This window comes from Eupeodes corollae, chromosome 1 (assembly GCF_945859685.1).
Source record: "Eupeodes corollae chromosome 1, idEupCoro1.1, whole genome shotgun sequence".
Classification (NCBI taxonomy): Eukaryota; Metazoa; Arthropoda; class Insecta; order Diptera; family Syrphidae; genus Eupeodes; species Eupeodes corollae.
In genome coordinates this window covers 56,898,553-56,920,213 of record NC_079147.1, presented here as the reverse complement: position 1 = coordinate 56,920,213, position 21,661 = coordinate 56,898,553, and the positions used below count along the sequence as shown (strand labels likewise).

The 21,661-nt window shown below is 31.1% G+C and overlaps 1 protein-coding gene across 1 annotated transcript in view; it reads left to right on the top strand.

Moving 5' to 3' along the window:
• Positions 1 to 574: 574 nt before the first annotated feature.
• LOC129939382 (uncharacterized) overlaps positions 575 to 21,661 on the top strand; it is a 33,278-nt gene continuing 12,191 nt past the window's right edge. The window contains exons 1-6 of the mRNA XM_056047381.1: positions 575 to 825; positions 921 to 1,349; positions 3,023 to 3,131; positions 11,964 to 12,250; positions 12,338 to 12,633; positions 21,481 to 21,607. Of these exons, the coding sequence (XP_055903356.1) occupies positions 738 to 825; positions 921 to 1,349; positions 3,023 to 3,131; positions 11,964 to 12,250; positions 12,338 to 12,633; positions 21,481 to 21,607 (1,336 nt within the window). The 5' untranslated portion in view covers positions 575 to 737. The remainder of the gene's footprint in view (positions 826 to 920; positions 1,350 to 3,022; positions 3,132 to 11,963; positions 12,251 to 12,337; positions 12,634 to 21,480; positions 21,608 to 21,661) is intronic.

Below are 21,661 nucleotides of genomic sequence, written 5' to 3'. Positions count from 1 at the left end.
AAAAATAAAAAAGTTAGAAAAATAATTAAAATAACTTTACGCAATTTAACTGATTCATAGAGAATAGGAACCTAATTAAATATTTATTAAGATCGAAACGTTTACAGAAGGTTATGCAGGTTAACAACAAGTACCATCTTAAACTCAAGTCTCAAGCCTATATTTATAACAGGGGATTCCCTGTAATTATACATCCAACACTGCAGGCTTCTTCAATTACTCAGGTACTTTATAACAACTTCAAATCAACACCTGTCTGCTAGCTTTATAATAGACTCAATGGTTTTATGGAAGTGCGGATCTAGAGTGACACAGAGACCGAGAAGTCAAGAAAACGAGGGTAGTCATTTTATTTAAAGCAAAGTTATAATTTATAAAAAGTTGTTATTTTTTGGAAAACCAGATTTATGAATCGGATAACGACACAGCGCCGCCACCACCACCGCCACCTCAACTGATTTGTGTTGAACTTGTATATCTTTTTAAAACATACCTACATTAACATGAAGAACATAAGTTAAGACGACAAGTCATTCAAGTCCAAGATGCTAATCAAGTTGAAGTTCAGTTGTTAAAGTGAATGGGTCCGAGTCGGATCATTTTAAGTATTATTTGCAAAGAAGATACATTTTAAACGTTTCGTTCGGTCGTTGTCGTCGTAGCCGCCACCGGAGTCTTATTTTTAACGTTACCTACTTACTAATTGTGTCCTTAGTTAAATAATTTAAAAAACCAATATGCATTATTTCGAAACCAGTTTAAGTTATTTTATTGCAATTTTGGGAATTGTTTGCATTTCCAATAATTATTTCACAAGTGCTCAGTGTAAGTGTTTTTGTGGTCCATAAAATATAAATTATAATTACAAAAATATGAAGACAGAAATTCAAGGTGTATCTTTTGAATAAATTATATTACAGCTCAATGTTCAAATCCTAACCGAAGAACTGGTTACTGTATTTCGATATATGATTGTCAGCCGCTGTTAGGAGTTGCGGCTCGAAAGCCTTTGCAGGACCTTGATAGGAAGTTCATCCTTGATTCGCAGTGTCGTGGCGGTTTGGGTAAAGCACCGCATGTCTGTTGTACCGATGACACTGGTTTCTTAAGAAGACAGTCATCATCAGGAGGACGATCAACGGTCCTGTTTCCCACACAAAATCGAGGAATTAGTCGGCCTCGAGGACGAGGTCAATCCTCGTCGTCGTCTTCATCGCCATCATTTGCTAGGGGAGAGATTCCAAAACCACCGGCTTGTGGTGGTGTTACACTGCAAAATAAAATCTATGGCGGAGATGATGCTGATTTGTTTGAGTTTCCATGGTTAGTGATGTTGGAGTACAGAAGAAGTGAGTATACAAGATTTCCAAATGGACATGATTTTACAAAGAAGTGTAAGATGAAGCTTTAGGATTGTATTTTAAGACATAGAACTTCATGAAATAAGATATTCACGGTTTATCGCGAAAACATATTTCGGTTTAAGACGAATTTTGACTTGAAAGTTTTGGGTTCTAAAATTGTAGACATAAACAATGCTGAAGTCTGAAGAATAGTAAAAATATTATTTTTCATTAAATTATTTTTGAAAAAGACGTAAATTAGTGTTTCTTCTGAAAATTAACCCTTACACTGGTTGACAAAGTTTTCTAAATGTATTTAAAATTATAATGCGTTTTTGCAGCCTGAATTCAAATCCGACTTCAATATGTATCAATCACGTCAGTTTTTTCACATCGAAAGCACGTATATAAGGCTCTTTGAGGATGTCTTATTTTATTAAGTAGCTTATTTTAATAGAATCCGTGATGGTATTTCCAAAAACAGTCCTTTTCTTGAATATTTGGTTGAAACATTTAAATTATTTTCTATGATTTTCATATGTTGTTAGATTTCACCTGTCTTACAAAAATCTAAAAGAAACGCTAAACTGTTCTTGCTAAAAAAAAATTCAATTGGAAAAAGGCAAAACGGTTTCAAAGCATGTTTGGTTCTTGTAACGAAACTGTTGTCTTCAAAATTCTATTACAACAAGTTTTTGAAATATTAAAGAAATATAAAAATAATTTAAAAAAATGGTATTTTAAGAACCTAAGCAAATAGATACAATTAATTTTTAGATTCGAAATCAACACTGAAAATGAAGTGAAAAACGTATTTGCTAAAACTATTAGAGTATCGTATTCAAGTTTTGGGCGAAACTTAGTATAGATCTGAATAATAAGAATTTGCAGAAAATAAGTAAGATACTGAACTTTTTTAAATTGTATCTAAAAGAGAAAAATGTGTACTTTTTCAACTTAATCAACATACAATTTAACAATCTTAATCCTTTAAAAAAGTATTCATTTGTTTGTGCAACAGAAAAAAAAAAACGATTTTCTCGAATAGTGTATTTTTATCTTTTCAATGTTTTTTTTTTTAATAATACTTAATAGTTTAAAAAAAGAGTCTGGCAAAAACCTAATCAATGGATGATTAATGTTTATTTAAATTGAATTTGTGTTTAGTTTAATTTTTGTTTGATAACAACTTAATCTTGTCAAAGATTTCTATCACTAATTAAGTTTTTTTTTTATATTTCAAAGCCAAAAATTTCGATGAATGTCGAATTTAAAAACAAGAAATTACTTAAAAAAAAAATAAAATTTAGATTTATAGCATAAATAAAATTTAGTTATGGAGTAATGAAATGTATAGGTTATGAAATGTAATTTTTATCGCAAGTAAAAGTTTGTTAAAAATCGATTACAATATTTTACATCCAAGAAAAATATAAAATACATCAGATCCAAAGGCAGAATTAAGAAACTTATTAAAAATAATTAAATGTATATGTATGCTTTTATTTTTTTTTACGAACATAAAGTTTTATCAAACTAAGGTTTAACTATATTTATTTTATAGCATTATGAAGACGTTTAAAAATAAAAATATATTAAATAATTGAAATAATTTGAAATACATATTTAAAAATAAATTATGTTTTTGATATATTTAAAAATAAATTATATTTTTTTAGGAAGTGGAGCAAGGTCTACAAACTGTGGTGGATCCTTGATTAATCAAAGGTACATAATAACAGCTGCACATTGCGTAACCGGAGCGATTGAACGAGATGTTGGACCATTGTAAGTACATAATTATATTCTATACAACAACAAAAATATTATAAGAAAAAAAGGAAGCAGAAACATTTACTAATAATATATTTTTAAATTAATTAGTGTTCAAAAGTTATTAATTAAAGTTATAGATGGAAATAATATGATTTAAAAATGATTATTCTAGATTTTGAAAACATTGTGACCAGTTTGTTGGTGTGGTACCGTAATATTTTACAATCAATTTTGTCTATCTGTATTTTTTTAAAGAAAGTTTACCTTCCCTCCAAAAACAAGGTGACGTAATACCTTAAATAGTATTCCCAAAAATCAGTTAACAACTATTTGTTTTTATTTTATCAAAATCTTAAAACTATCTTAAAGCTAGACAAAAATTGTTAAAAAAACTAGTGTGAATTTCAATAACTTAAAATAAATATCTTACTATGCGGTTAGTTAATCCATTCTCATATAATTACTGACTTTCAGCCTATGAACAATTTTAATACTAAAAAACAATAACTTAATCTATAACCAAGAAAATTAAAAAAAACTTGGTATCTTTATCATTATTTTGTTTTATATATAAAACTTAAAACTAAGTTAAAAAAAACCGAAACCCATTGTAATACTTAAGCTACTTAAAACTAACCAAACATTCTTAAAATTACTTAAAAACTAAAACAGCCACAGTAAGCTTTTTAGTTTTTTTTTGTTGTGTAATTTTTTTTTATTTTGTTTGGTGCCACCCTGATTGTTCCTAACCTAATCCTAAAACATATGTAAGCCGGCCAAGACCAAACACCCTAGACAACTTTAAATGACATTCTCTTTGGTCCCTATCGGAAACAGTCCTACTGAACCGAAGATACTCGGCGCCGCCGTCCAGTGCAAGGACGTTTCGACTGTTAAGGAGTCGACTATCTACAGTTTTTCGGCTGACGGGGTAGATTAGCGGAACCGCCTCCCTATCCTGTATCAGCCCTCGATTGTCTAAATAGAGGAAAGTTTCAGGCGATATGTTGCCACTTAAACGTGGACTTTCGTCGTACTCATTGCTGGGGTAATAAGCGCCAAAATTAAGCTGTTAGTCGACGACATCGCTTTTGCAATGTGAAGAAGAAATTATCAAGAAATCTACCTATTCTGTTTATGTTGGCTCTGTTGTATAAACCTGGTTGGAATAGTAATGCTTGAACTTCGACTCTGGTGTTTTGTGAAGCCCAAGGCAATGTCGCAGACATTGTTTCTCAAACACCCGAATCTTTTCCTTTTAAGATGGAGAAACCATATTCATATTCGGGCACCCATATTCAATCATCGGCCGGATAAGGGTCATGAAGCAAATCACCTTCACCCTGCTGTCAGGACGATTGCTAAAAACAACCGTTTTAACGGGGCAAAGGCTACCCTAGTTCTGGCCACAGCAGCACTCATATGTAGGGTTGAAATACAAGTACTGATCCAACCAGATGCCAATGTTCTTTACTACAGTTTTTATTGGCCAGTGGCTGTAGATTTAATCCAACGATCGAATCTTATCGAAGTCACCGTGCAAAAGTGTCTTAATGACCTCAATTTTTGGCGCAGTTTAATACGCAATTAGGTAGTCGGCGGAGTTTGCTATTATGCCTGAGTCAGAATTGCTATCAGATAACTGATTTAAATGCTGAACAAGATCGGCGAGTTAATCGCTCCCTGTTGAAGACCATTTTTAAAATCAAAGATTTTGAAAGATATAACATTGTCAATTTTTGCAATAAACCGTCTACTATTAAGCATGTCATAAGGCATATACAACAGAGTTATCAACTATTTGGATATCAAGGTAGTTAACTGTTTGTTTCTTAGATGTATTTATTTGTCTAAATAACGCTTTTACATCACTTTTATGAAATAAACCGAAAATATATATAATCAAAGCCATAAATAGAAATATTATAAATTTACAACAACTATTAATTCTAAAGTAATGCATCAGTATTATAACAATGTAAGAATTTCACCTCAGAATGAAAGATATAACTCTGTATCTGGAAATTTGTTTATACCTTTTTTTGGTGTTGTAAATCAAAATTGTGTATGCATTGTTTCTAGACCGTCATATCCCGCAAACCCTATAACTGCAAGTTAATACCTTTGCCAAAACTGCCAATCAAACAGTTTGCTTAAATAAATAACAAAATATGTTTTTCACTTGGAGACGGTAATATCTTTTTTACACAATGGCTGCAAACAACATTTTGGATCATCTATTTTAAGTACTGAGATTCTTAATCAAGTTTAAAATATTTAAAACTTGATAACTAGCTTAAAGCTTATACATTATAAAGAAACAATTTATTCTTTTCCACTAACTTTTATTTTGTCACTATTAATTTTAATCTCAACAAATTGTTGTATACTTTGTGTCTTCTATTAAAGTTCAACGTTTGTACAAATTTCATATAGAGTCATATACGTGAGCCTTTTAACGTGACGTAAAAGAGAAACAATAAAGCCACATTTAAAATCAGAACAATTGTAAATCTCTTGAAAAAGTATTGTTTGATTTGTTGATTAGTGTAATTATTCTCAATATTTCGGAGAACAAATAAAGATAATTCTTGAGGCAACATACTATCTGATCTAATAAATATATTTTCCTTTTCCATATTGCTTCCATCAGGTCCTTCACATATACTCGCTGGTCAAAGATGTGTAAGTGTAAGTGTAAGACCTTTTTGTCACTAACACTTCTAGCAATGTACCTCTTCCTATAGTTTTTGACGAGCTTCCCTCTGATCATAACTCTCTGCTAATAAGAATACCAACTCTTCAATTTTCAAATCAGATTTAAAATTGAAATTTAGAAATATGCCTACGGAAATGGACAATATTAGAACTAAAGAAGGTTTTGGCTCACTTGTTCCAGGTTTCTCTGATCAAATTCTAAGCTCAATAGATTCTTCTGTAGCAAAGCTAATCAAAAAGCATCACATTAGGAACATTCCTGATTATATTATCGAATATATTGGTAACAAAAAGGGTATTAAAAGACAGTAGCAACAATATAGTTTGACAATATATCGCAGTTAAAATGTTTCAAAGACCCATTTTCATGGAAAGTCAAAAAATCGAAATATCCGGTTACAGAAAAATGTTAACCCTTTCTGGAACATTGCTAAAATTATACAGAAAATAAGACCAGTTTAGTTACAGAGCTTAAAATTTCTAATGAAGTCTCTTAAAGTGATAGTAAAAAAGCTAATGCTTTTGACGTAGAATTCAGGAAAAACCATGAAGTATCTCAACAGCTGAGTGATTTAGATACTATAAGTTTGGTAGACGCTGTCGCTCAATTTAATCTATAACAGAAACATCACTCAAGATGAATGCGAGTCTGTTGATGATATTTCCGCTGTAATAAAAAAGTTGCGAATAAAAAAAAAAGTCGATGGACTTGATAACATACAATAGTTATACATAAAAAAGCGTTTATTATCAACGCCTGTCTGAAAAATCAATATATTCCTGAGATCTAGAAAAAAAGCGATGGTCATAACAATATTGAAACCTGGTAACAACAGAGAAAATCCTGCTAGTCCAAGGTCGATCAGTATTCTAAGTTATCCGAAAAAGTATACAAAAGAAGAATTTAACTTATTATCAGTCATATAGGAGCTTTTGATAAAGCAAGACGTCTTGTCAAGCAATCTCTAACTCTGATCGTGATTTTTTTTTTTTGTTCAATATTAATAAACGCGCGAGATCACCCATTTCTGAGGACAACTTAATGTCCTCGGACAGTAATTTTCGGAAAAAAATAGCTATGAATGCGAATAAAAGGGACTCCAGAGGTAACTACTGGAGCCCCTTACAATGCTTGCCGGATAGTGACACCGACAATGAAAAAGAAACCGAAAAAATGGATGATTCCGAGTCGCCAAACCAACCATCTAAAAGAGTGCAAATTCCTCCCATTAAACTATTACAAAAATCTTGTGAATATGTGCATGCATCGATGAAAACCATTAGTGTGTCCGACTATTCCATTAAAAAATGTCAATTGGCATCAAAATAATGTGCGAATCAATCGATTAATATAACTTAGTACTTGAAAAATTAAAGACAGACAACTGTCAGTACTAAACACATTTTTCCTGAACAACATTTTGGATTTAGGAGTCACAACAGTACTCCACATCAAGTCCTTAGGATTTGTAACATAATCAAAAATAATCGTTGGTACTTAAGGAAGTTATGATTCTATTAGATATCGAAAAAGCTTTCAACTCTGTTTAACATAATGCTCTTATTTAGAAATTTGAAACATTCGCGACTTCAAATTTTCTCATACAAATAATTCAACATTTTTTATCAGGAAGATGTTTTCAAGTTTACGTAAGTAAATGTTAATGTTAATGTGTTAGTTAATAATCAATATGGTGCCCCTAAAGTTTCAGTTCTTGGTCCTGTTTCATATAATGTCTACAATCTGCATCTCTTATTTTCTACAGCTACCTTTTTGTAAACCAGGGATTTATGCAGATGACACCTGTAACCTTCATTCGTATGAGTTTGGTCTCATGCACTTTACATTTTTTTTTGAGATATCAAAAATTTAAAATTAAAATAATTGCTTGAAAATTAAATCAATCTTTTTCACAACAAAAAGAAAGCTATTGTTTCTTCCCAGTAAAAAGCTGGAAGTCAACGGTACTTCTATGAAATGGGAGTAAAATGTGCAATATTATAAATAAACTTCGATAAGTGACTTATCTTTAATATACATGTTAGTAAAATAATTAAAAAAGTTAATATTGCAATTAAAATGTTATACCCGCTTATAAATAGAAAATCACATTTAAGTGTTTAAAATACTCGTAAGATTATTAAACAAAAGGTTCTGTTTCCAGCAATGCTGGTGTATGGATGTTAGGTGTGGGTTGATTGTGCAACTTCCGTATGAAAAAAAACTTGCGTTAACACAATATTTTTAAAATTATGCTTAATTAATTGATAACTAAAAAAAAAACTATGACATTTCTGACAACCCTTTGGTAGCGGAATAAAAACTTATAAAAATGTTTTTATTTTTACTTTCTATTATATTATATGTAAAATCGACTTTAATTGACTTGATTATTAAATAATTAAAAAACAAATTTAGGATTCAACTATCGCATATATTTGTTTTTAAAATTTAAATAAATATTAACAGTTTCTAATGGAATAAACAAATAATAATTTGTAATAGTTCATTTAATAAAGCAAAATTGCTAAAATTATTTCAATATTAGGCTTGTCCAAACAAAAACTTTAAAAAAATACATATATTTTTTAGTCTTACTAAAATATTGCTGGTATTCGGTAGCAAAGTTCTTGTTTTAAATCATTTCAGCACATCTTCGAAGCACGAAATAAATTAAATTGCTTATAATTTATTCTGTTTTGGGATATTTTCCCAAGCCCATTTAATTCGATCAAAAACATCGTTTTTATTTTTGAAATTAATGCCAACAGTTCATCGATCTACAATTTTCCATAGACTTTCCATGGGGTATAGATTTGGGGACTGTGCTGACCATTGCCATACGTCAATCCGGTTTTCTTGAAACCACGTCTTAACCATATTGGACGATTGAAATTGTGTTGTTGCCCTGCTGAAATATCTATTTCAGAGGCAACTGATAATCAGCGTGTGGCAGCATTGTATTTTACAAAATGTCACGGTACATAAAACGATATATTGCACCTTTTCTTTTGGTGAATCTGTCCAAGTTCATGCCCTGGAAATCATCCTCAAACCATTACGTTAACTCCTCCGTGCTTTACAGTAGATTTGATGTAACGTGCATTTAGTGAGTCTTTGGCTGGCCTGTGAACACGATGGAAACCACCACCGGGCCCTTGAATTTGTATTTGGACTCGTCCGTAAAGGGTACATTCCTCTATTTCCTAGCGGTATGGTTGATGCGGTCAGGAGGAAATTTTAATCTCGCTAGCCTTTTTTTTGGGGGAAATAAAAGGTGTTTTTCAAAACCATCAACAGCTCATCTCCGAATTGTTCTCGCACTTACGTTCAGGTCGAGTTGGGTTCGTATATCTCTTGATGATATAAAAGAGTCTTTTTGGCTTCCCATAGGAAGTTACTGTAATCGGTCCGATGTGTCAAATTGAAAGTTTTGACATTCGAACGTCCGTACGTTCGCGACGTTTTTTGTCATCTATAGCTCAAGAACCAGTGGAGATGTCGATTTTAAATAAATGTTGTTATACCGATAATAATGCAGAAAGGACTCTCAAAAAATTGAGTGAGTGGTTTTTTTACCTTAGCAATTTAAAAAAGTAGACATTTTGTAACGCAATACCAAAAAATTTATTTTTGGAAAAAAATCCAATTAACGTTATTTTTATAAATCAACAAAATTGAAAAAAAAAATGATATTTGCTACCTCGCAAATTTTATGAAAAAAAAAAATGATTTTATCTCCAAACCAATTTTGTGCAACGAACAACGTTTTTGACACCTGGTAAAATTTTGAGAAAAATCGAATGGACAGTTTCTTTTTATATAAATAAAAACCTAAAAAACTTAAAGTTGGTTAAAATTATTATGGCTTCCAACTGATTTTATCTTACCTGAAATAATGTTTTCAACATTCCTTAAAGTTTTGTTGAGAAAAATGGAATTGACAGTTTTCTTACAAAAACTGAAAAACTAAAAAAAAAAATAATAAAAGTTGGAAAAATTATTATTACATTTGAATATCTTTTAAAAAATTTGAGATATTGCATTTTTTATATATATTTATCTAAGCAGAAAATATAATACTAATATAATATCTGAACCTATATTGCACAATTTACAGAGTTACGATATATAACTACCTTGCTACTGACAATAAGAATAACAATTTTTTAAGCAAATGAAAATGTAGAACAAAAATATAGTGAAGGAAAATCTTCATTGAAAAAGAGATATTGGCTTAAAATTATTTTATCGCATAAAAAATATTGTTTTAAATATTCAGTTAAATTTTGAGAAAAATTAAATTGGTAGTTTTTTTACGAAAAATAAGAAGCTACAAAAAAACTTTACTAAAAGTTAGTAAAAATTGAGCCTTAAGTAATTTTCGACTTAAATATCTTTTCAAAAACTTGAACATATTATTGTTTTTGACATTCAATAATTTTTTATAAAAATCCAACAGTACGTTTTCTCATAAAAAAAAATAAAATCTACAAAAAAAAATAGTGCGCAAAATTGGTAAAAATTTATGCTCGGTTTTCGATATCTCGTGAATGAAGGCATTGACTTCAAATGAAGTGCAATTATCCAATTTGTATTTGTTTATATTAGAAATAAAAACTTTTAACTTTTAACTTTAACTAAAATAGATTTTGAAATCGAACTATTTCATTATATGCAAAACATTGCTGATAATTTAAACTTTTTTTTTAATAATTCAACTGACTCTTTTTTTAACAAAACACGAAAACCTACAAACTTTTAAGCAAGGTAAATCGACAGACGGGATGGGAAGTTATCAGTGTGGGTCGCATTTCAGCCTCTTTTTTAATTGGCGCCGTATTGTAGTTTTTTTGGGTCTGCCACCTTGAAGAATCGTTTGGTATGACTTTTTGGATTTGTAAAATTTTATTAATCGGTAAATATTTTTCCAAAATGTTAATCCGACTCATTCCACTTTAATATTCTTTTATAATTGTTTCTCCTATTTCGTTTGAGTATTTGTTTCCGGCCATTTTACAAAAGCTAAGAACACTGACTTGCTTGTCAGTGAACTAAATACCACCAATACATAGGTAGATTAAACTGCTCTCGTTTGCCAACCTTTTATATGAGCAATGGATTTTATATTAAACGGACTAACGGACAACAATAAAAAGTTCTTTGTTTTGTTTTCTTTTTTAAATCAGGGATTTTATTTATTGTTCCTTCTTCAATAACAATTTTAATTTAAAAACATACGTTTGAATTAGTTTCTGGCTTATTTATTGTTTTTAGATTTTGAATTCTAAATTTTGTAAGTGCTAAGTGATTTACCGGTTATTCTAATTATTATTGGACATATTTCGTCTATTAAAGAAATTACTAGTAAATAAATTGATCACACTTTCCAAAGTTAACGAAAAAAAGAAAACAAAACAATTCTATTCATTTCATAAACGTGGAACATTACTTGAAACATTGAAAATCTATCTCAAGACAGGTTAAGCTGGTATTTATTTTTATTTTTGTTTACCGCTCTTCAATTCGCTGAAGGTTCATTGCCCATTGTTATCGAACATAATGAAGTGTGATAAAGATGACCTTTACCGCCGCATGAACAAATATTAGAAAAATTGAAGTGTCTAAATGGTGGTGTATTATTAATACATTTGTTTAGTAGTAATTTATTATATTTTCTATAACCGGTGTTTTTGTTTATGTTTATTTTATGCATTTAAATAAATTAAGATTTAACATCCATAACTCTATTAATATGAACAATAATATAACTCATTTTGAATTCCGCCTGATGCATGTAAATCTTTTTCATTAGCTTCAAGGCAGTCATAAAAACTCAGTTAAACGTCAGAAAAGCTTTTTGGAGCAATATTTTATGAACAATTTTGTCTGGATTATTATTAACACTCGCTCTTGAAATAAACGTTCAATAATTATGTTTAAACAGATTGTTCAACTTTTAACAAAAAAGAAAGTCGAAAAGTTAGCCTGGTGACTCTGCTTTTCATAACCTTAAATTATCTTTTGAATAATCTCTTGTCCATGGCCGACCATTCAAATCTTTTAAATAATTTTAAATTTTTGAAAAGTCTTTAATGAGTTTGTTTATTTTTAAATATTTTCAGAGTTGGTGTTATCCTTGGAGAATATGACACGACGAGGTCAATCGATTGTGTCGGTGGAACATGTGCAAGTTCGGTCTTACGCGTAGGCGTCGAAGAAGTTAAGCCTCATGAATCTTACAGTGACACCCAAGTCCATCGCCACAATGACATAGCCTTGGTGAGAATGGATCGAAATATCATTTATTCGGACTCAATTAGGCCAATTTGTCTGCCATTTACTCTGCCAAACGAACAACTTCGCAGTGGAACCCTTCTTACAGTCGCTGGATGGGGAAGGACACTTCAAAGTGAGTTTGAACGCACGTCATTTAAAACTTTTAATTGAATTTTTTAATTTCTTCCTAAAATTTTGTTTGAAACTTTTATTTTTACAGCACAAAAAAGTGCAATCAAACAGAAAGTTCAAGTGCCATTGACAGATCAAGGTGAATGTCGTCAAAAGTTCCAGACCCGCAAAATACAAATTATTGACGCTCAAGTGTGTGCTGGAGGTGTTTATGCAGAAGACAGTTGTGATGGAGATTCGGGGGGACCGTTGATGAGCTTGCGTCAAGGTGTATGGGTTCTGGAGGGTGTTGTTTCGTTTGGAGTTAAGTGTGGATTTGAAGGCTGGCCAGCAGTTCACACGAGAGTTGAAAGTTACAGTTCGTGGATAAATGATAGGATACGAGCATAGTGTTGTGCATAAATTCATTAGAAATTAAAAACAAAAAACAAAAACCATTTTGAACTAAGAATGTGATTCATTTATTTATTAACGCAGTGTTGACTATTTTACTTATCATTTTTACCATGCTCATGCGGAAGGCTGTATACCGTGTTTATTTGTAAATATATGTATTTTTATATGTAGAAATATTGAAAAGGTAGCGTTAATTAAGATCTGTTAATAAAATATCAATTAGAACGTAAATAAATGTGTGTGTTTTTTTTTAATGACCAGTCTTTGTGAAATGGTACAGTTAAAATTTTTATTTTTCATTTTGTTCAAGCATATATTTTTATAGCTATGGGAAATCGTATAAACTTTTGTCAAGTATAAACTTTTGTCAAGCTCATTTGTAATCCCAAATTAAGCACAAGAGAAAAATGTATGAATAAATAAAGCGTTTGAGTAAATAAGGTGAAAAATATAAAGGAGTTTATACTTTTAGCCATGACTGTACAAAATTTAAACTCAAGGAACAGACATAAAATAATTTTAATTAATTGCTATGTTAATTGTTGGCAACTCAAAACTTGATTTGACTAAAAAAAAACTTTTCGCACTATAAGAACACTGAGTCATAACGTGAGAAAATTGTTTATTATATTTCGCACTAAAACAAAACCAATGCTTTAAGAATAATGAAGATATCACATGCATGCGATAATTCAGGGCTTTTTAAGAATTAGTTACATCTTTCAAAATCAGAATTCCCATTATATTTATTAACTTCCCATAGGAAGTTATTGTAATGGGTCCGATTTGTCGAATTGTAAATTTTGACTATACTCGACGTTTCAATGTTCCTAAAATCTAAACCAAAGATTTTTGGAGAGATGTCTGTTTGTATGTGCGTTTTTACCTTTGCACAATCGGCATACCGTTTTAAGATCCAGTAGATACAATTTAACAGACAAATTTTATTGAAATTTTTAAATTAAATACTATGCCATTTTACATTCAATAAAATAATTAATTAGTTTTAAACATTATATCTGCTAAATATTGCCCTCTATTATTAATACATTTACTAAGCCTTTCCCGGAAGTTTTCCATTGCTCGTCGAATCATTTGTGGTGTAATGGCTGCCACTTCCTGAGTGATTGCCTCCTTAAGTGCTTCCAAAGATGTTGGGCGATGATTGTAGACTTGGGGCTTTAAATGTCCCCCAAAAAAATCTGTTGCCCAGAAATTTTGTTTATTTACGGTACCCGATAAATAGAAATGGTCTTTGTCAGACTAAATTAAAACAGCACCAACGGGAATGTTATGAAGAATGTCTTCACAAACAGCTGAAGGAGTCTCAAAATCTAACATACAATTGTTTTAGTAAAATATTTCTTACTAACACTAAAATAATTTTTTTTAACAATAGATAATTTTATGCAAATTAAAATTTTGAGTTTTTATTATAAAAATTAAAGCCTAAAAACACGCTACTAAAAGTTAGTAAAAATTGATGTTTGAGTCGAATATCACATAAACAATTAAAGATCCAAACTAAGTTTAGAAAAAAAGTTGTTTTTTTAAATATTTATTTTAATTTTATAATTATAATAATTTGGAAGTCATGTTTTTTTTTATAAAGAATACGAATATTGAACAAAATACTATGCAAAACTATTAAAAAGTGCTGTTCGTTTCGAATATTTCAACGTAATATAATGTTTTTTAGAAAAATTCAATCCGTATATTTTAAAAGAAATTAAAACTTCCAAAATATGGTTCTAAAATTGATAAAAAATTGTTTTCAACTTAAAATATCAGGAACAAATAAGAATATTGAAATAAAACTTATTTTATCGAATGAAAATTATTTTTGTTAACTTTTAGTTAATATTAGAAAATTTTATAAAAATTAAATTGACAGCTTTTTACAAAACAAGAAAACTTACAAAAACAACAAAAAACTGGAACTGGTAGTGGTTTTCGATTCAAGTTTAATGAGATCTTAGTAAGTTATTGGCTTTAAATTTTGTATCTTTCACAATGTATTGTGATTAGTATTTTGTTAAAGTCTTTAATGTGAAGTTATCAGTGAGGGTCTCATTTTTGGAAATTAGAGTTATCAACAACTGACTTTCTTGCAAACTTTAAAATAAGGTCAAGTTATAACGCTACACATTAATGTTAAGTTTTTCCAATGTAAATTGAAACTTCTAAATGTAAATTGACACTACTAAAAGGAATATATCTTTGTAGCAGTCCTTAACAAGTTTACCAATAAAAAGCTACACAATTGAGCAATGCAATAAGATTGTTAAAGCGTTTATTAAAATCAAATTTCATTTCATGCAATCTTTAATTTTTGCTGAGTAGCTCAGCAGGATTGTGACACTTAGGCAAATTGGAATCCGGGAGTGATTCTTGAAAAGCCGACGGCGACGCCTCCGTAAAGTTTGACTGTGGATTAAATTGGACATTTACCCAGTATTTAGTTTGAAACATAGTATTTATAACTTCTAATTATTTAACTTCTTCTAATATTCTAACATGAAACTCCTCTACGGAAAATTTCTTGAATAAAAACATATCATTTTACAAGAGTTCAATCATAATTCTTTTATAAATTTTACCTTGAACGTATGTATGCGTCTTCTACTCTGAACGTCGAACTTGTCGAGTTGTAGAAGCTGAGTAAGGTGAATGATTCTCGAGAATTTTCTCCAGATGAGTCCTGAAACTAACGTTCTTATACATCTACCTTCCCAAAATCATCATCCATTTCCACATAAACAAGGCATACTAGCCTACGTTTATATCACCAACTCCCATCCCACCTCCCACGTTTGTAATGGCGAAAAAGCTAGCAGCAGTCCTATAACCTAGCTGAATTGCTGTTACCGAATCCCAATCTTTTCCTTACACACCAGAATGATGAATTATTATCAACTGACTCTGGAACCTAGTGGGGAATGAATTCCCAACTAGTCTGGATGCGGAGGGTTTCAGAGTGATATCCTATGCGGACGACGTTGCTATAGCAGTTTCAGGAAAGCATCTTAATATCCTAAAAGAACTCTTAGAAAATGTCTTAGACAGACTAATTTTGGGCTGATCGGTGTGGACTGGGTGTTAACCCACACAAAACCGATCTGGTCTTATTTTCGAGGAGATACAAAATTCCATTTGTCAACCCTCCCTATATTAAAGGAATCCAATTAAAATTCTCAGACGAGGTTAAATACCTGGGTCTTGTCTTACACAAAAAACTAAATTGGCAACGCAACGTACAGGAAAGAGTCAAAAAAGCTACTGCAGCTCTCTTTTCTTGCAAAAAAGCTATTGGTAATAAATGGGGTTTACAACCCAGAATCACGCATTGGCTACACATCGGTAATCAGACCGATTTTAATGTACGGTGTGGCAGTATGGTGGACTGCTTCAGAGAAAAGTATAAACAGGGATAAGTTAAATAAAGTCCAACCTTCAGTCTGCCACAAGTATGTATAAGCGGATCGCTTCGCACGACCCCGTCTGCGGCACTGGACACCTTGCTCTACCTTACACCTCTTGACATATTTAGGAAACAAATAGCTGCATGCTCTGCTATTCGCCTCAATGCTTCGTCGCAGGGGACTAACAACAACATTGGCCACTCCGTAATTCTAATGTACTTAGAATCAATTTCAAAGCACACAGACTACACCATCTACCAACTACAATTCGACAGAAACTTCCCAATTTCTATACCTACCAGATCTTTTTGGGAGGATAGGACATTCTTGGAGGATGAGTCAATCAATTTTTACACAGATGGGTCAAAAACAAAAAAAGGGGTTGGTGGAGGTGTGTACTCTGAACGACTGAAATTAAGTAACTCATTCCGCCTTCCCAATCATTGTAGCGTGTTCCAGGCGGAACTTTTGGCGATAAAAGAAGTCTTGTCTTGGCTCAAAGAAAACGTGATATCCACATCTGATATCCGTATTTTCTCTGATAGCAAGGCCGCTATCGAATCTCTGGACTCTGTCTCTACAAACTCATATAACAGTCCTTAACTGTCGATCATCTCTAATGGAGATGGCGCAACAGTTTAATATTTACCTTTGCTGGGTGCCGGGCCATAGAGACATTCCAGGTAACTGTAAGGCAGATGAACTCGCCAGGAACGGTACAGTACAGCCCACGCTACCACGTTTGGCAAGTACTGGCATACCAATCGCTACTTGTAAACTGCTGCTAATGCAAGACGCTAAGCTCTATAATAGGTGTCATAACCGAACATTGTCTAATAGGAAAGCACGCCACGAGACTAGGCGTATTCTCAAATGACTTTTGCTGAAGCTGTATGGACGAGGAAGAACAAGAAACTGTTCTAACCATGTATGCGTTTATGTTCTTTTGAATGAATTCTTAAATTTAGATATGATTTTAAAATGGAAGGATAATTTGAATGTGTATGATGTTGTATGAGCAATTTGATTTTTTTAATGAATTACTATTAAGGACACATACCAGAGGGCATTTTAATATTTAGAAAACAGTTCTTATTAAACATATTGATATACCTTAACTATTCTGAGATGAAACATAAGTGGATTATTAAAAACAAATCGCACATTTAATTTTCGATTTTTTTTTTTGACTTCAAACCGTTCATTGGTATTTTTTGGTATTATTGTCCCTATACTATTTTTTTAGAATTGTTCTTAAATTTACTTTATTTGCAAAAAAAGCAATTCTTCATTAAACTTATTTTATTTTAATAAACTAACAAAATTTTATAAAGAATAATTTAAATTAAAAAAACAACTTTTATGTCAAACAACAACTCAGAATATAAAACCTGGCGTACGTAGTCTAGTAGTGTTATCTTATAGTCCACACAGACTAGCAGAAGCAGTGTTATCTAATAGTCCTCTTTTTCCCAAACACTTTTGTTCATCGTTTGAACTGTTGAGGTTAGGTTGTGGAAAAAAATTTGTAAATTTAAATTTATCCTTGACCTAATTTGGGCACTGCCTCTTGCGAGGAATTGACAAACTCTCCAAGAGTAATTCTTGTCACGAAAAAGTGCTTTCCAAATTAGCCGTTACGCCACCTAATTTATTTATAACACAGTTATAGATGAGGAATAATACATTTGCACTTTGCTGGTCCAAACTTAACATCGAACTTTAAAAGCCAACTAGTAAAAATATCTGTTGTCCTCTCAGAACGTTAATCAGCAAAAAATAGCTAGGATTTTTGCTCTAACCGATGAATGAAAGCAATCTGAGCCTGTCATGTTATACCCTCTAAAACATTTATCACATTTCAAAGCCAAGGTACTTCTTGGTAAATATTTGTAAAAAATCCGATTTCATCAAAATTAAAAATGTCGTCCGGTTCAAATCCTCGGAAAACATATGAAAATCCATTAATTGGCTTTATTATTATCAACTGAAGCACTTTTACCAGACAAAACTTTGCTAAGGATACCATGCCTGGTTTTAAATCTGACGAGCCAATCATCTGTCCTCAAATTCTAGAGCTTTTTTTAAATGAAAGAAACTCTTACAGATAAATTATTGCCACCCATACTTTCGAACAGTCTAATATCCGTTTGATGATGATTAGCGCGTTGGACTGTCATGCCAGAGGTCTTGGGTTCGATCCCTCCCTATGCCATCTAAAAACTTTTAACGGGTACCGCCTCTTGCGAGGAATTGACAAATTCTCCAAGAGTAACTCTTGTCATGAAAAAGTGCTTACTCAAATTAGCCGTTCGGATTCGGCATATAAACTGTAGGTCCCCTCCATTCCTGACAACATTACTCGCACACATGAATGGTTGAGAGTTGTAAGTCATTAGGCCCTGGTTCTCAACGGACTGTTGCGCCACCCAATTTATTAACTTCCCATAGGAAGTTATTGTAATGGGTCCCATTTGTCAAATTCAATATTTTGGCATTTCTCGACGTTTCAAGGTCCCTAGAGTCGAAATGAAAGATTTTTACAAAAATGTCTGTGCGTGCATCAGTACGTACGTTCGTACGTCTGTACGTTCGCGACGTTTTTTACGTTGTCCATAGCTCAGAACCAGAAGAGATATCGATTTCAAATGAATTTTGTTGTACAGATGATAAGGCAGAAAGAAGCAGAAAGGGCTCTCAAGAAAATTGCGTCTGTGGTTTTTTTACCATAGCAGTTTGAAAAAAAGGTGAACATTTTGGTTAACCCTAAATATCTTACGAACCAAAAACGCTAGAGACTTGATTTAAATTTTATATAATATATTGTAACGTGATACCAATCAAGTATATTTCTTAAAATAAAATCAACACAACGGTTTTTTTTATAAATCAAGAAAACTGAAAAAAAAAATTTGTCACCTCCAAAATTTTACGACTGAAATATGATTTTATCTCTAAAACAATGTTGTGCAACGAAGAATAATGTTTTTGACATCTGATAAAATGTTGAGAAAATTTTATAAAAACCTAAAAAAAAAATAAATGAAAGTTGGTAAAAATTAATTTTCGACTCAAATATCTCTTTAAAAATTTTAAATATTGGCTTAAAAGTAATTTTATCTTATAAGAAGTATTGTTTTCAACATTTGGTAAAATTTTTAAAAAATTCGACTTGACAGTTTTTTTTACAAAAAATATAACTCTAAAAAAAAAAACAATACTAAAACTTGGTAAAAATTTACGTTCTAAAATTAAAAATATTGGCTTCAAACTTATTTTATTTCACAGAAAATATTGTTTTCAATATTTAGTAATTTTTATATAAAAATCCAACAGTCCGTTTTTTCATAAAAAATAAAATCTACAAAACATAGTTCTCAAATTTGGTAAAAATTGATACGAGTGCATATAGACAAACTTTTAACCAAGACAAGTGTTATCAGTGTGGGTCGCATCCCAGACTCTTTTTTCTACGAGATTTTTAGTCGAAACCCAATTTTTACCAATTTTAGTAGTATTATATATGATACTAAATTTATACCAAATTTGCGTACTATTCTTTGTGGGTTTTATTTTTTTCTTATAAAATTTAAAAAATTTCGAAAACAATATTTTCTGTGAGATAAAATAGTTTTGAAGCTTATATATTTAATTTTTGAAAAGATATCTGAGTCGTAAATCAATTTTTGCGAACTTTAAGTGATGCGTGTTTTAGGTTTTAATGTGTTGTTAAAAAACCGTAAATTTCATTTTTTTCAAAACTTTACTGAATTTTGAAAACAATATTTTCTAAGATTAAAAGCTGAAACCAACCTCAAAGTTTTGAAAAAATATTTAAGTCGAAAATCAGTTTTTAACCATTTTTGTTTTTTTAGGTTTTTAATTTCTTGTAAAAAAAACTGTCAATTTAATTTTTCTCAGAATTGCATTAAATGTCAAAACGTTATTCTTACAAAATTGGTTTGGATCATTTTTGCTCATAAAATTTTCGAGGTGAAAAAAGTTTTTTTTTCAGTTTTTTTTTTGATTTACAAAAAAAAACCGTTTATTAGAATTTGTTCCCAAAAATATATGTACTTATTACGTTACAATATATAATATACAAATAAATTCAAGTCTTTACGAATTTCGGTTCGTGAGATATTTAAGGTTTACCAAAATATTCACCTTTCTTTCTTTAAATTGCTAAGTTAAAAAACCACCCTCTCAATTTTCTTGACGTACACAAGCACGCCACGCACAGACACTTTTCTACAAAAAAAACTTATTTCGACTCTATGGAAATGTTAAAAATTTCAATCAGATTTTTTATAAAAATCAAAAAATACTTAAATTGTATTCAAATAACTTTTGAATCATTTTTGACTTTATATTGTTGTAATTAAATGTTTCAAAGTTTATGAAAACTTGATTGACAGTCTCTTTGACAAGAATTTAAAACTGCTAGTATCACAAATAATAAATTTATAAATTTATTATCTGTGCTACTATGTTAATTAAGCTTTTGGATTTTGGAATCCGATAAAATAAACAGCAAAACACTTGAATTTTGTATTGCATACTTTTTTAAGTTTCATATTATCAAATGATCGTTAGATGCAAGTTCAAAACGAAAAAATAGAACACATAAATACAAATTTACTTTCAACAACGCGAAAAAAAAATAGATTTTATAAAAAAACGTAAAACGATATAAAAATCAAAGAAAAAATTATAAGTAATTTAAAATAAAATAATAAGTATAGGCCCAAGCGTACACTTAAATTGTCTTCTGGGTCTTTTAGTAGAAGAATGAGCAATAAATATACTTGTAATTTTGTTGTCGGTTAATGATTTTTGAACAAACATACAGGTATACCATATAACACATAGGTATACCTTAAAAGAAACCCAGTGAGCCCAGAACTTTCATTTTCACTTTCGCCCAGAAGCAAACTACAAAGCGCAAACATAAATATTTTCTGATTGAACTTCAAATGAAAGTGAAACCAAAACAAAAACCTAAACAGTCAATTTGTAAGCCACTGTACATCACAGCCGTTAACAACTTAAGCTTCATGATTATCTAATAGACCAGTTTTTACGTCTTCGTCTTCTTGGTCTTGTCTTGTTGGTGTTTTGGGTTTCCGTTGTTAATAGAGGCTTATCGCTTTTATGTTGTTATTGCAAAACGTCATGCAACAAGCCATTTCGCTGTCGGTCGTCACGCATTGAATATATAGCGTATAGTTATTAAAAAGCTTCTGACATAACGCCTTTTTACTCTGTAAGCGATGAAAAGACTGAATATAAATGCAAACATTGGCAAAGAGCGAAGCTTTTTAATTCGATTGCTATCATCGTCGGCGGCGGTGGCTGAACGTTCGCAAACAGCTGATCACAAATTAAAATATTTTTATTGGCTGTCTTATAGCAAAAGAGTATAGCGAAGCGACTCTGCCACACCACAACGCCTCAAGCACGTACGGATGCTAGTCTCAAAGTTTGTGTTCAACGATCGGTCTCGAACAGATGTCATACGCCAGCAACGACACGACGGAGTAAGCGGGGTCGTTTCAGTCGGTTTCAACTCTTTAAACTGAGTTTTCCAACAG